Below are 15,673 nucleotides of genomic sequence, written 5' to 3' on the forward strand. Positions count from 1 at the left end.
GTGATGCTTGGCATGTCGCTGACGTGGGAAAGGCGCTCCCAGCTGAGCTCTCAGGGTTTGGTGTGCCACAGAGCTTGAATACAATCAGGAAGCGTCATTGGTGTCACGGGAGGGAGGGTCACCTGAGGAAGGGAGGATGTTGGAGCTGGAGGTGATGGCAAGGGCAGGGCATATCATTAATGTGAAAATTGTCCTGGAAGGTCTGGAGACCACTAATATTTACTTTAATTTCAAATCACTATTTTAATTGTACATGTTTATAGGGCACAGGGTCACAGTTACACACACACATACACACACACACACACACATACACACACTGTATACTAGTCAACTCAGGATATTGATAGATTTTTCATCTCTATGAACTTTGTTTTCAGTGCTGTGGAATCAAACCAGGGCCTTGCACATGCTGGAGAAGTGCCCTGCCTCTGAGCTACATCCCCAACCCTGCTTTTGAAAAGTCTTAAACACTTCTCAGTGACACATTTGATGGACGAGAGCAACATGGTTAGGGAGCGTGCTCTGGCAGGGTGGTGTGGAGACTGGAGAAAGGGGTAGAGACAGGCAGATCCACTCACTGTGAGCTTCTTGGGTGTCCCATCCTTAGGCAGACTTCCTGGGAGGCTCTGGATGTGACACTGTCATGGTATAGCAGCGAATACAACATTTACTAGGTGCCAACCCCTGGTCTAAGATCTCGAAAGCTCTTAGTTCATTTAATCCTCTATAAGGCAGGTCCTGTTTTCATTCTCATTTTAGACATGAGGAAGTTAGAGAAACAGCACATGTACAGGAGAGTCAGAACTTTAATCGAGATCAGTTCTACTGCAAAGAATAAAAAAAAAAGAAATGGTGGCTGGGAGTGGAGCTGAGCAGTAGAGTGTGTGCCTGCCATTCATAGGGCCCTGGGTGCTGTCCCCAGCAGCAAAAAATAAAAAAAAGGAAAAGAAGAGAGAGGAGGTGAGACGAAGAGGGGGAGGGGGAGAGGGAGAGGAGCATGAAAGCATAACCAACTTTTAAAAATATAATTATTATTGAAGATAGTGGATTCCGTTAATCCAAATCCAAGATACTACCAGTAAAGCAAATCAACTGTATACTCTCATTTGCCCCAGTAGTTTTTAAATTCTTGTCCATGTGGTGTTTCTCTCCCTCCCTCCCTCCCTCCCTAGTAGGAATCGAACTCCCTAGTAGGAGGCTTGGTACTGAGCTGTGCCCCCTCAGAGCTTTTTTGATTTAGAGACAGGGTCTTGCCAAGTTGCCTGGGCTGACCTGGAACTTGCCTCAGCCTCTCAGAGTGCCTGGATTATAGGTGTACACCACTGTGCCTGGCTGTGAATGTTTTAATTTTATATATGTAAAAAAAAAAAATGATGACAGGTGGGTTGGTACTCAATCTTTTCATTTACTGTTCTAACTTCCCACAGAGTCATTTGCCCCCTCCACCCTGCTCTGAACCTTCCTTGGTCTGACCTGTGCCTGGTCTGGATGGGCTGTTTCTGTGGTTCTCTGGGCTCTTGAATTTCTGGTTGCTCAGTGAGTCCCACCAGCAGGAAAGTGGAGGGTGGGAGAAGAATGAAACAATTTCCCTTCCTGCCAGTCACCCCCTCCTACAACGGTCCCCAGAGGTCCTGTCCATGTACAGTACCTGCCTCCTCCCGTCTCTGGTGCCCGCCCTCAAGCACCTGGCAGACCCAGGGGAGCGTAATGGCATTTCCCCCTACTGGTTTTCCTAAACATTTTCTATAATTTTGTTATCATCGTCAACCCTCTACACCCACAGATACTGTATTGTATCCTTGGATTCAACCCACCACAGAGGGGCTGGGGAGATGGCTCAGTAGAAAAAGCGCTTGCCTGGCAAGCGCAAAGGCCTGAGTTCAATCCCTGGTTCCGCATTTAAAAAAACAAAAAACAAACAAACAAACAAAACAAACAAAAAAAACCCCACAACTCACCACAGATAAAAGATGCTCAAGAAAAAATGTGTTGGTGCCTAACCTGTACAGGCTTGTCATTATTCTCTAAGCAATATAGTATAACAGCTATTTATGTAGCATTTACATTGTATTCACTTTTAGAAGTCACCTAGAGATGATTTAAAGTGCACGGGGGGGCTGGGGGTTTAGCTCAGTGGTGGAGCACATGCTTGGCAAACATGAGGTCCTGAGTTTGACTCCCGATACTCCCGAAAATAAAAATAAAGTAAATCAATGAAGTGTATGAGAGGCTGCGTATAGGTGGGCTGTGGTGAACCTGTGGCACATGCGTGCTGCAGTGCGCTGTTAGCACTTGAAGGCTCTCAAAGGTCCGCCCTCACTGGTACAGGTCCTAACACTGTGCCACTTTATGTAAGGGGCTTGAGCATGCCGGGATCTAATATCCACGGGGGCTGTTCTGTAATCAGTGACCTTCAGGTACATGATGAGGGACCGCCCAAGTCACTACCCAATTGTTATTTACTGTTCGCATCTGACCACGGTCTCCCATAACACGCAGAGTGTGACAAACATACTTATTTTTCTTGATTAGCGACAGCCTTTGTTGGTCTTTTATTTCTTCTCCCTTCTCTCTCCCACCCCAGTCAGTCCACCTTGCAGTTCATCTCTGCCGGAAGTGCCGGTGTTTATTTTACAAACTACGAGCAAACCACATGCATTGGTCTGCAGAGTGCTTTCACCGCTTACTCTTTTCTTTTTTTTTTTTTTTTTTTTTTTAATATTTTTTTTTTTATTTTTCAACAAATAATACACTGCATATATTCTTCTTAGTGGTTAATTGCTGTACAAGATGCGGACTTGTGATCCTATTTACAAACACCGCTTACTCTTAGAAAACCCCTCCAGTTTAACGTGGATAGCCGAGAGCCCTTCTAGTTTCCTGTGGGTATACAATAGTTTTTGCAACTATTTGTCTGTTAAGAGGCATTCGGGTTGTTTCTACTTCTTTGTCTCAAAATGTGGTATCTATTTTAATTTTAATTTTCCTGATGACTGTTGAGTTTGAATGAAATTTAATCACCTTTTTGTAGTACAATTCACAGTAAGAAAGACTTTTCACAACCCAGAATGCAAGCTATGATGGAACAAAAGTTTCAGAAAATAACACTATTCTAGCTACATATGGTGCCAAAGAATGTATTCTTTTCTTTTTTCCTTACTCTCGTCCTCCTTTTTTCCTCTTCCTTCCTTTTCTGTTCTCTTCTCCCCCTCCCTTTCTCTCTTTTGAATGTATTGCTGACCCATTAAATTTGTGTCATGACCCTCAAAGTGATCACCACCCATGCTGGAGGAGGAGTAGCACTGTGCCTGTAGTCACCCCTCCCCCGTGGCATCTCTTACAGACTGAACTCAGAGTCACAGGCCCCAGAGCCTCCGGAAGCCCAGGTGCTTTCGAGAAGCAGTGCAGAGCTGCAGCTGTGGAGTCACAGGGACTTTAGTTGAAGTCCTTGGCTCCTCCACTGACTAGTTGGGTGGCCTTGCACAAGTCACTCAACTTTCCAGGTTCCCCTCTTCTCTCTCTCCCTCTCCCTTTTCCTGTCCGTGTCCCTTTCCCTCGCCTTCCCCCTTTTCCCTCCCGCCTTTCTCCCCTTGTCCCCCTCAGGGCCTCCTTTTATAATTCAGGCTAACTGTGTAGCCCAGGCTGGCCTCCCCTGCTTCCACCTCCTGAGTGCTAGGATTACAGGCATGCGCCACCATGCCTGGTCCCCATTTCTAAAAGAGGAAAGACTAGTTGCACTATTAAAGTTGTGGTGAAGGCGGAGACAGTGTACATGCAGCACTTGTAATTCTTGTCTTCAGTTCCCATTGAAGTCAGGGCTTCAATATTTATTTCTTATTTATTTGTTTGTTTATTAATTACTTATTTATTGTTAGTAAAATGGAGGTGCCTTAACCTTTTTTTTTTTTTTTTTGTGGTTCCAGGGATTGAACTCAGGGCCCTGTGCTTGCCAGGCAAGCGCTTATTCTACTGAGCTACCTCTCCGGCCCTAAATAATATCTTTTTTTCTTTTTTTTTGGTGGTACCAGGGATCAAACTCAGGCCCTTGCACTTGCCAGGGAAGCACTTATTCCACTGAGCTATCTCCCCAGCTGCCTTAACCTTCTTGAAGTCAGGGGGCTATGCCCTGAGCAGTCCCTTCCAAGGCTCAGATGGGTGATTCTCTCCTTAGTGTTAAGCATTGGGACAGTTAAAACCGCAAATGTCACACCCGAAAAAGCCTAATTGATAGTCATTCATGGTGGTGAGGAGACTCAAAGGGATCTCAGCAGTTGTGCTGGCCAAGCGGAGAAGTGTTTCAATCTGTAAAGACATTTGGAAGGGTTTATTTTCTTGATCAATTAAGAAGAAGACAAAAAAGAGAGGATAGTGGGGAGGATAGAAGTATAAAATGCTAACTGATTTTTTTTTTAATTTAAATTTATTGGTATGATTTAGTTATACAGATTGGCCACATTCATTTTTTAAATATTTGTACATGATATATCATATTTTCTCTTTTTCCTCCATTCTCATCCTCTCTTTTCAAACTTTCTCCCCCTCCCTGTTCACAAAGCTGCCTTTATTTTATCCTTCTTTTCTCATTTTTTCTTTCCCTTCCTTTCTTTTGCTATCTGATCATTTTAACCAGCAATGAGAACTTAATCCAATTCCCGAAAGTGCGTAGCCCTCGGGTGTTGCTGAACTTGTCCTGTTGCAGAAATAGGATATAAAATAGCACGAGCGGGCTGGCGAGATGGCTCAGTGGTCTAAAGCACCTACTTAGAACAAGCTTGGCTAAAGCACAGGGACCACGGTTCGATCCCCCAGCACCACATGCCAGCCAGCCTCGCCCCCTGGTGGGCTGAGCTGGCCACACACACACACACAATAAATAAATAAAAAAAATAAAAAAATAAAAAAAAAATAAAAAATAAAAAAAAATAAAACCCTAGAAAAACTTAAAAAAAAAAAATAAAATAGCACGAGCATGTTATCAAAGTGTCTGTAATCTCGTGGAAAAATATTGAGTGTGAGTAGGTTGAGCACAGTGTCGCCTAGTTCCTGGGTCTGCCATCAGCAGCAAGTCGCACAGCATCTGCTGAACGATGTAAGTATGCTAAGATGTTAATATGGGGCTGGGGAGATGGCTCAGTGGAATAAGTGCTTCCCTGGCAAGCGCAAGGGCTCTGAGTTCAATTCCCGGTTCTGCAAAAAAAAAAAAAAAAAAAAAGTTCTTTAATTGGAAATTCAGGACTGATACTAAGTTGTTAATATGTAATGACGGGTCCAAACTTGTCCTCAGGAAGCAAGTGGAGTCTAACATGCAGGGTATTTCTCTCAGTATGCCCTTAGCCTCACCTGCTGTGGAAGGCAGAGTATAACAACAGCATTGGGCAGAAGGATAAGCTGAGGAGCAGTGCATGTCCAAAAACAACTGTGGCTGACCCATGGGGAGCTCTGGAACTAGAGTGGATTTTAGAGATGTCCTTAGTGAGGCCCAAAGGACCCAGCCTTTTTCATTCATGTGCGTTGGTTCAAGAAAGGGTAGGACCTAGGGCAGTGAGCCTGTGTGTAGCTGACATCTCTCTGTAGCTGAGGCAGACCATGTATGGGCTGCCAAACCCTTCTGAGGTGATTCTGGATAGTACATTACAACTTGGCAAAGAGCCACTCTTGAAGCCCTTGTTGGTTGTTTCTGGTGATAGCTCAGAACTTGATAGTAGTACAGCACAACCTTCTCTTGATGCGTGTTCCTTCGCTATGTCTCATCTTCTGCACTTATCAGGGCACTGATAAGAGAGAGTTATGCCAGAAGAAACTGTGGAGGTGTTACACCAGATGTATGGGGACCAGCCACATTTTCCAAATCTACCATAGCTGCAAGTCACGTGTGGAACATCAGGGCACGATCTCCCAGGGTGTGAAAAGGCCCCACCTCTGAGTGGGATGGGATGAGGCTAAAGGTCCTTTGGCTACAAGGAGTGGCAGGCTGAGTGCCTGTGTGGAAGCGGGCCCAGCGGAAGGCCTCACATGGGGCAGCCACATAATTCCCGCAGGACACGGGCTGGCTGCGGCTGAAGTTCCAGGGCTGATGAGGCCAGCTCTCTCCAAGTTACCTGTACTGCCACCACTCAGAACTTGGATGGCATTACTCCTAGACTGTTTTCCTCTGTGTTTTCTCTTCCTTGTGTTGGTCTTCTTGGCTGATATAAAGCCAAATAGGCCTCAGTACTCAAAGCCTGTCTGCATCAGTGTTAGTGAACTGGATGAAGGTTTGAGTAAAGATTTAGGACACCTTCCGAGTATAGCTGGATGAGCTTCTTTGCATAGAGTGGGCAGGGAGGGAGCAAAAGCCACCAAAAGGGACCTGTTTTTCCCATATCCTAATGCTACTTCACATTGGCTGAGCATGTCTAGAAGGTAAAGAGCCTGGAAACTCAGGGAGTGGTATGGTCCACATAGGTGGGCGTCCTAGGGCAGAGAGCACTGTGAAGGGTCTCACAGGTCTAGTAAAAAAAAATTACCCAGCACAGTTTATTCCCAGAATAGACTTTTGTTCAGGAGAACAAGCACCAGAGCTGGGGTATAAAGCCAGGTCCAGGCCAACAGCTCCAAGAGCCTGGTCTCCCAGACTCAGAGGTGGCTGCTATGTATGTGATAGTCAAGTGGCCTTAGCTAATAGAAGCTGGGTCTGAAAACAAGAAAAGCAAAATTTGAAGAGGACTGTGGTATAGCTAGTCTAGGTTTCATTAGGCCTGCTGCCCTGGCAAGAGGTTTTTCCTGCACGGATGAGTGTCTCCTGTATCACCTGCTACGACTCTTGGCCATGGGTCATAACGGTGGGCTGTTACCAGGAATCGTGGGCGGAGAGTGGTGGTCACATAGTCCTCCCTGTGCCTGGCCTCGGGAGCCCATACTAAACCACTGAAGCTATAATTTCTCTCTGTTATTTGACTTTCTGTGGCCCCAGCGTGTTGCCTTGGTGCTGTCTCAGCCAGGGCACCCCATTTCCACTCTCCCGTGCTTATTCACAGATGGTAACTGTAAAACTGGCAGAATAGGTTCCACTGTTTAGATCCTGTCTGGTTAATCTCAGAAGTCATGTTAAAAAACCCCCACTAAATCGGTTCTCATATAAACTTTATAACTTACACTGTATGACTGGTGTCTTATCTTTTGACATTTCTGAGAAAAATTGGATATGGCTTTGTTTTATGAGCACTGTAATTGCAGAAACATTAGCAGTTGGCTCTAAAACTCTCTCTTTCACAACAGGATGATACATGGCCTTGGCAGTGGGGAAGTAGGGGTTTAGTTGGGTACACCTTGTGATACATCTTTGGCCATCCCACTTGTTGGCATTTAGAGCCCAGAATATCCTGTGACATCTTATTGCTCCAAAGGCTTGCCAGGATAAGTGTGATTCTCAATTTGTAGGCAGAGAGCTAAGACTTAGTGGCATTCGTAACAGTAAGGAACATAGAGTCTAGTAGCGGTTTTTTAAGTAAGCAGTTGTTTCTAGTATTTGTGGTTGAATTTACCAGTTCAATTAAAAGGTTTGAACTGTTCTCATGAATTGTTCTCTTTGAATTCTCACTAAATGTCAAAAATCAGTGGTAGATGCATACCTATTACCTGACACAAAGCAATTACACGGAAGGAATGATTTGCACTGGGTGACATTAACTTGAATTGTGTACATAGGCCTATCACTAGTTTCAAGCAATCCATGTCTCCTTAAAAGCTTTACTTTCCATACAATGCGTTTCCCAGAGAAGGTTTCTTGTGGAGCAAGTATACCTGCCTTTAGCTGTCCTCTCACACACATGGTGACTCTATTGAAGCTTTGTCTTCAGCAAAAAGCAGTTGTGAAATGCTTGGCGTGGCCATGCCGAGACCCTGTACATCCCTGCTACTGTGAGCTTTTCCTTATGTTACTGGAATGCTCTTGATTAGTATGAGAGATAAGTGCAGAATCCTCTTCCTAAAGGGAATTTCAACTTGATATGCTGAAATTTAATTACTTTTATGATTTTGTACCTAATCTAATTATTCCTAAGGTCATGCCACTCTTACCAGAAGGAAGAAAATCCAGGGAAACCACAATTTTGATTCCATAGATGTTAGTGGACTTCTCTACAAATGTGTAGCTATTTCCCATGGAAACTTCCTTTTTTAACTGAGCAGAGGGGAGTAGCATGGTGAAATCCCTAACATGACTCTGTTGGCCTTGCATTTGGGAAGAATAAAAATAACCTTGTTTCAGTGAAGCATGGAATTTAATTGGCTCCCAATCTTTTTCCCTCATGCATCTGGTGGCCAGTACTACAGTAGAAAATTTTAAACTAGAAGACATAATCCAATTAAATTTCCTTTTAAAAATGTCAAAGCAAATAAATCCAAAGCTTATTAGCTCACACACAGCTTTGCTATTCTTCCTGGGCAGCTGCTGTTTATTGGGTTTTCATCCAGTACCATCTTTGCTTCCCATTCCAAGGGTGTATGATTTTTTTTTTTTTGACAGATCAGCAGCTACAATTTTTCACCACTGATGAACCAGTAATTTATTGCCAACTTCTTTGACATCTTAAGTGTTTCTAGTGGCAGCCAGCTTGGAATATGTCATAAGGCCGTCATGGAGACAGTGATTCCTTGCCACTCGGAGTCATGGGTTTTGTGTCATTGAATTTCATTCTGTGCTTCATAGTTCCTCTTTCCATAAAATGCTATGTAAAACATTATTTAATGTTCCAGATTACATTAAATTTTGGGCTGAGATTCGGGCACTGCCTCTTGAGTTACCTGGAAGTCACTTTAGAGATCCTGGATTTAGTGATAGTTCGCTGGGAAGTTGTGGTGTTCCAAACAGCTGTGGCTTTCATAGACATGTTTTTAATTTTGATAAAGGCAAACCTGCTTACTGCCTTCATCCGATTTCCTCGAGATGCAGACATGGAGACAGGGTCTGAGTGTGAGTAGTTTGGGGGAGGGAAGTGAAAGGAACAATGGTAAGGGATTTGAAAAAGTGAGAAAGGGAGAGGAGGGAGCTACTAAAGGCCATATTGTTACAGATGTGGATGACAGGAGCTTAATGCAGCGGGGACAGGCTGGGACCCACTGACCATCATTGCCTCAGAGTTACTCTACCAAAAGTACAAGGAAGCTCAAGTATTATCTGTCACTTCCCTTCAATCATTGGTTGAAGGCTACTCTTAAAAAGGAGGAAAGGAAATAATTCCCTGGCACTTGCCATCTGCCACAGGGGCAGGAAGAAAGGGCCTCAGAGAGAAGCTCACGGGTGAGGGCAAAGAAATGCAGGTACCAGCCACTGGTGTGGTGTGCACCAGAGTGGAAAGGGGGAGAGGATGGGAAGGGGGATTTGCAGAGCCTGTGGCATGAAGATAGGGAAGATCCCAAACAGGCACTGCCAAGGGTTTGTGGTACCCTAGCAGGCCCCTCCCATTGGCTTCACCTCATGCACACTGGGAGGGATCAACTTCTGTGGGGTGAGCCCTCCTGTTGTAGAATTATCAGACAGTTAGTTATTCCTATGTTAAAACTTACGTATGGGCTGGAGAGGCAGCTCAGTGGTAGAGAACTGACCAAGCATGCGCAAGGTCCTGGGTTCCACCGCCAGTACCACAAAAAAATATACATTACTCCTGGGGAAACCATATGATCTAGAGTTTTCTTTGCACTTTATAGTGTTGGATGGATGAAAGCTCGATTTTTTAAAAAAATTATTTATTATTTATTTATTTATTTATTTATTTTTTGCGGAACTGGGGATTGAATTCAGGCCCTTGCACTTTCCAGGGAAGCACTTATTCTACTGAGCTATCTCCTCCGCCCTGAAAGCTTGATACTTAACTCACTGCCCAGACATAGAACTACTGAAACTCTTGGAGATTTATTAGAATAATTAGTGGCAGTTCGTTCATTATGTCACCAAGAATCTCTTCATTTAACAAAGGAATCAGCCATGTGATTCCTTTAGGTGCATCCAATTACAAGCAAAATTCGTCTCCCTTTCTTCCTACCCTTTCTTGGATACCAAATTTGATTCTTTAGTCTGTTTTCACGTAATACCTGAGAAAATTTCCTTGAAGTTGGAGTGTGGTGGCGAGTAGAGCTTCAGTGCCCCAAGCACTGCAAATGTGTCTGTAGTGTTTATCGACTGTCTTGGACAGAAAAAGTTGCTCCCACCTGAGACCTCAAGAACAGTGACAAAGGGAAAAATGATCGAGGGAAATGGATTCTGAACATAGATGGGAGAGCTAGAGTTGTGAGGAGAACTTTGTGGGATCCGTGGGGTTTAAAGCAATCACGATTTAAAGAAACGGGCTACTGTTATCTTTCTGGTTGAAATTACCCTTTATTTCAAATTGCCTGGATATTTGCTTAAGTTTCATTTTGTCTGTTTGGTTTGTTGCTAATTTTTTTTTTTTTTTTTTAATTTTAGGGAAGGGTCTATAGGGTGTCCAGGATCTTACTACTAGATCAGACTCATAGTGATCCACCTGTTTACAGGCTCCCAAGAGCTGGGATCACAGGCACATGCCACCACGCCCAATCTCAGTTGCTGTCTCATTGCCCCCAGGGGGCTGGGCCTGCATGGCAGGCTGAACTTGAACCCTGGGACCTGCACCTACCTGATTGCAGGCACTTTAGTCTGCGGAGCTATTTGGCTGGCTTTAAATTTTTTTTCCTTTTGCAGAACCGGGGATTGAACTCAGGCCTTTGTGATTGCCAGGCAAGTGCTTATTCTACTGAGCCATCTCCCTGGCCCCTCTAAATTTGTTATTAATCTCAAAATTTTTGAGTTATTATTACAGTGAAAGTTTTTCTCTTTCATTGTTGGTATTTAAATCATGATTCCAAGCACACACACACACACACACACACACACACACACACACACGCACACGCACACACGCATGCACACACATACACAATCCCACTCTTGTGGCCTAGTAAGATATGAGGCAGGGTCCCCTCATACTGATATATTTCATAAAAGAATGCATTTCTCTAATAAGCCCATAACAATTGTAAGTTATAATATGCTTTATTATTTTTATATTAAAAACTTTTATATAAAAAATCTAACAGAATATTGATTTCAAATGTATATATTTGTATCATTCTTCTGTAACAAGATTAAATTTAAAGATACCACTTAACAAAAATTCCTTTCAAGTTTGCAATGAAAGTTTGAGGGCCAGCCAAATAGCTCAGTGGATTAAAGTGCCTGCAAGCAGGCGCGGGGGCCCAGGGTTGGATTCCCGGGCCAGCAGTGCCAGCTCCGCCCCCGGGGCTCACTGAGACAGTGACTGAGACTGGGCAGTGACTGAGACTGGGCACAGTGGCGCACGCCTGTAATCCCAGCTCTTGGGAGGCTGTAAACAGGCGGATCACTGTGAGTCTGATCTAGTAGTGAGACCCTGAACACCCTGTACGCCCTTCCCTAGAAATAAAAAAAGAAAAAAGAAAGATAGATAGTTTGAGGCTATGTTGAGTAGTGGAGTCAATTAACTGTTGATCTCAGCGTTTATTGGTTAAAATATATTGCTTAATATATATCCACAGTGGTTTACTACCTTTTGGTGTGAGGAAGGACTGATCACTCAGTTCTATGGTACACATTGCACTAAACGGGGCCGGGGAGATAGCTCAGTAGAATAAGCGCTTGCCTGGCAAGCACAGGGTCCTGAGTTCAATCCCTGGTACTGGGGGGGAAAAAAAAAGAAAAGAATTGAAGTGTAAAAAACTCTACAGCTTGGTTTTGGAGGGCGGCCCAGCAGATAGATGACCATGGCCCTGGAGGCTCTGCACTGGCTAGTGGTTTGGCTTTAGATAAGTTACTCAGTTTTCTTTTCTGGTAATCACACTGCCGCCTACCTCTTTTGAGATTTTTTTTTTTCCTGTGATGACTAATATGTGTTAAAAGTGCTTTCACGTAATAAATATTCAATACATTTATTATTTTTTGTACTAGTAATGCAGGTATTTATAAGATTCCTGTAACCCTGCAAAAGTCTGCAAGTAGTTCATCATCATTCAGGCACCACTTAAATTAAGATTTTGATGCCTTAAAAGATACCAGTACTTGATTCTATGTTAGAATTATCAGTTATCAATTGCCATAGTTTTATAGATCACTTACATTTCAGTGACTTCTACACGTTTTTACAGTTCTGGACTATAACTTTATGCTATACATATTGCATGGGTTTACCAGAAGAATCTTCACTTTGATGTCCCATGAGAACTTGAAATATGACTTTGAAATAAAAAATGTCCCAAACTCATCTGATTGTCCCCTTCAGACCCTCATTTTTCCACTTAAAAAAAAAAGAAAACCTCTTTGAACTTATTTTCTTCTTTTCCTTATGACATTGCCTTGGGCTAAATATTGCCCCCACGTCCCAAAAGTCATGTCTGTCCTTTACCTCACAGTGTGGCCTTGTATGGAAAATAGGGTCTTTGAAAATATGATTAGTTAAAAGAAGGTCCCACTGGATTAACGTGCACCCTAGGTCTAGTGATTTATAAGATGGGCATGTGAAGACACAGAGATACCTCCACACAGCTCCACGCAAAGGTGGAGGCAGGGAATCCCAAGGGTTGGTGACAACCTCCAGAAGCTGGGGGTGGGGCAAGGGTCAACCCTGCAGACACCTTGGTTTTTGTACTTCTGGCCTTCTCAATTGTGTGAGAGAGAGGAATGCATTTCAGTTGTTTTAAACACCCCCTTCCGTAGTGATTTGTTCCCTCTGCCTTAGGAAACTAATACAGACAGCTGTATATATTACAAACTTCGGATTCTTAGAGCTACCCTTTCCTCTATTAGTGTGCTAGGGCTACAGTGAACTGCCACAAGCTAGGTGGGACACAACAATAGATGTAGCAGGGTATGGTGATGCGCGCCTGTAATCTCAGCACTCTTGGAGGCTGAGACAGTTCAAACCCACTCTGGGCAGCATCGTGACTTAGTGATATCCTGTCTCAAAATGAAAAAGGGCTGGTGGTGTAGCTCAGTGTGGAGGCCCTTTCTTTTACCACCATTTTAAATTTTGCACCTTCTAGACATTCTTTGATCTCCTACAGTGGAATCTTTCAGGCACAGCCCCTGTTCTCTAGCCCAGGTCTGCTGCCCTGGTTATGGCACAGTTGTCTTCCCTTAGGATTATCGACCACTGGCACATTGATTTTCCCAGTGCATTTCACTCTTTATGCACCCAACATGTTATCTGATCAACTTCAAAAGAGATTACTGTCATTCCATTTGTTTGCTCTCCCCATAACCTGAAGTCTGAAATGGTACAGAAGGCCTGAAGTTTGGCTCCCACTTCTCCTTCTGGCCAGCGCTCTTACCATTTTGTGCCATGTGTCCCAGACCACAGAAGGTACTTCCCTTCTCTAGAAAATAGACTTTGCATATACTGTTCCCTATGGCTGGAACACCCTTCCGAGCCTTAACCCGGTGCTCACCTGCTACTCGTCCTGTAAGGTCCACCTGAAACATCACTGGCTCAGTGTGCTCCTAAACCTCCCCCACTTAGAATTAGTGGTGCTTCCCTGTGTATCTGTTACACTTTGATATTCTGGTTACTAATATCACATTAGCAAAGTTTGAGAACTTTCTATAGAAGCCATGGGTGTGGCTCAGTGGTAGAATGCTTGCCTGGCAAGTGCAAGACCTTGGGTTCCACCTCTAGTACTGTAAAAGAAAGAAAAAAGGACCTTGTCTATAAAACAATGAACTGGGCCAGGGAGATAGCTCAGTAGGATCAGCGCTTGCCTGGTGAGCATAAGGGCCTGAGTTCAATCCCTGGTTCTGCAAAAAACAATTAACTTTGTTAATATAAGGTCTTTGTCATGTGTGCATATATTCGCACACGTACCTGGGCTATATCACTTGGGTTCCACCTCTAGTACTGTATAAGTACCACCCATTGCTTAGGACCATTTTATGGACAAAATGGAACTATATCAAGCACAGGACAAAATGATACAATCAAGGGGTGCAGCAAACATGGGCTGGATGAAGCTGCTGCTAGCATAACACAGCAGTACAGTTTTAGAGTAAACTTTTTAAGTACAAGGAGTACACCCTAGTGACAAGAAGTGTACCCTAGTGACAAGAAGTGCAAGCCTGTAGCATGGTTGTTTATTATATTTGCAGTGTTATGTATGGTATATAATTGCATGTGATATACTTTTACCTGACTGACAATGCCATAGGTTTGTTTAACCAGCACCACTATAAATATGTAACCCATTGTGCTTATCATGGTGGCTATGACATCACTGTGCAGTAGGAATTTTTCGGCTCAGTTCTAATGTTAAGGACCTCTGTCATATACAGGGCACTGTTAGCCAAAGCATCATCATGCAACACATGACTGTACTAAGTAGCTGATCCCTGCAAGCTCACTGTGAGTGATCCATTGCTCTCTCCATGGCCTATTGAAGAAACAATAAGCAGGCGGCCAGTGTAGCTACCAGTTTGGAATTTATGTCCTTTGAAAATCGAGTTCTTAATAAAGTTATAGTGGAGCTATCACTGCAAGAATGCACCAACATTTCAGTGATTCACAAGACACATTTATTTTCTTGTTCAAAGGGTTATGGGTCAGCTGAGCTTGGCTGGATGTAGCTGTTTTGGCTCTAGGTTGTAAGTTGGGCCTGGTCTCCCTCATCTCCTTGTCATTCTTGAGCCGGCACAATAGAACCTCCAGTCATGACATAGTTTCTAACAGTGCCTACCTAGGCCATAGCCCCTCCTTCCTCCCTGTCCTCTCTCCTCCTCCTTCTCCTTCCCCTGCCTCCTCCTACTGCTCTGTGGAAGCGTCTGCAGTCATCTGGTGAGGAGGATGCACGTGTAATTTTAATAGAGGAAGCTAGCAAAGAATCAAGAACAAGAACTGAAGCTATCTCCAAATCCTTCTGATCATAAACGGACAATAGCAACTTCTGCCTTAAAAGTAAAAGCTTCTGTAAAGACAAATAATCTGAGGTGGAATTTTCAAAACTGCACCTTGACATTTGGCTCTAATCCTAGCCATCTCTTTCTTTTTCTAGATATGTGAAGATGTTTGGTTCGGGATGCCATCCCCTCTTCCTGTGAAATTCGTGCGATACTTAGACCTTCTGAAGGACGTGTATGGCTTAGACCATGACTAATCAGGACAGTTTTGGTCAGCTTGCTTTGACTGCTCTACTTTTGCCAAGTTTATTTTAGTAGACATAATTTCATTAAAATAAAAAAAGGAGTTTGATATCAAATGGAAATCCATAAACCACAATTAATTCTCTTTTGTCATTTTAGTTTTTCAGAACATCATACTATGTTGCTGATGTAGTGGCACTATTAAAAATGCCATTTAAAGAAATGTCAAACATTTTTATTGTATGTGTGATTTATGAATACCAAAGAATCTTATAATAATTTTCCATCCAACATAATTTGATTCAATTACAATACGAACAGAAAATGACTTGATGGCTAAACACAGCAATATAAAATCAAATTATATCAGAGCAATAAGTTGTGATTCTATTAGACATTTTTTTGAAATCTCTTTGACACATTTATTACTTATATAATTAAGTTTTATGGCAACTCGCCTCATCAAAACAATCCTTGAATCTCTCTACATTGAATGTATTTATTTTCTAAAAT

General features: G+C 43.2%; 1 protein-coding gene across 1 annotated transcript in view; it reads left to right on the plus strand.

The window, feature by feature from the left end:
* Efhc2 (EF-hand domain containing 2) overlaps window positions 1-15,349 on the plus strand; it is a 203,716-nt gene extending 188,367 nt beyond the window's left edge. Inside the window, exon 15 of the mRNA XM_012517859.2 lies at window positions 15,073-15,349. Coding sequence (XP_012373313.1) covers window positions 15,073-15,174 — 102 coding nt within the window. The 3' untranslated portion in view covers window positions 15,175-15,349. The remainder of the gene's footprint in view (window positions 1-15,072) is intronic.
* The last annotated feature ends 324 nt before the right edge of the window (window positions 15,350-15,673 follow it).

Source organism: Octodon degus, unplaced genomic scaffold (assembly GCF_000260255.1).
Source record: "Octodon degus isolate 3935 unplaced genomic scaffold, OctDeg1.0 scaffold00223, whole genome shotgun sequence".
In the NCBI taxonomy this organism is placed as follows: domain Eukaryota; kingdom Metazoa; phylum Chordata; class Mammalia; order Rodentia; family Octodontidae; genus Octodon; species Octodon degus.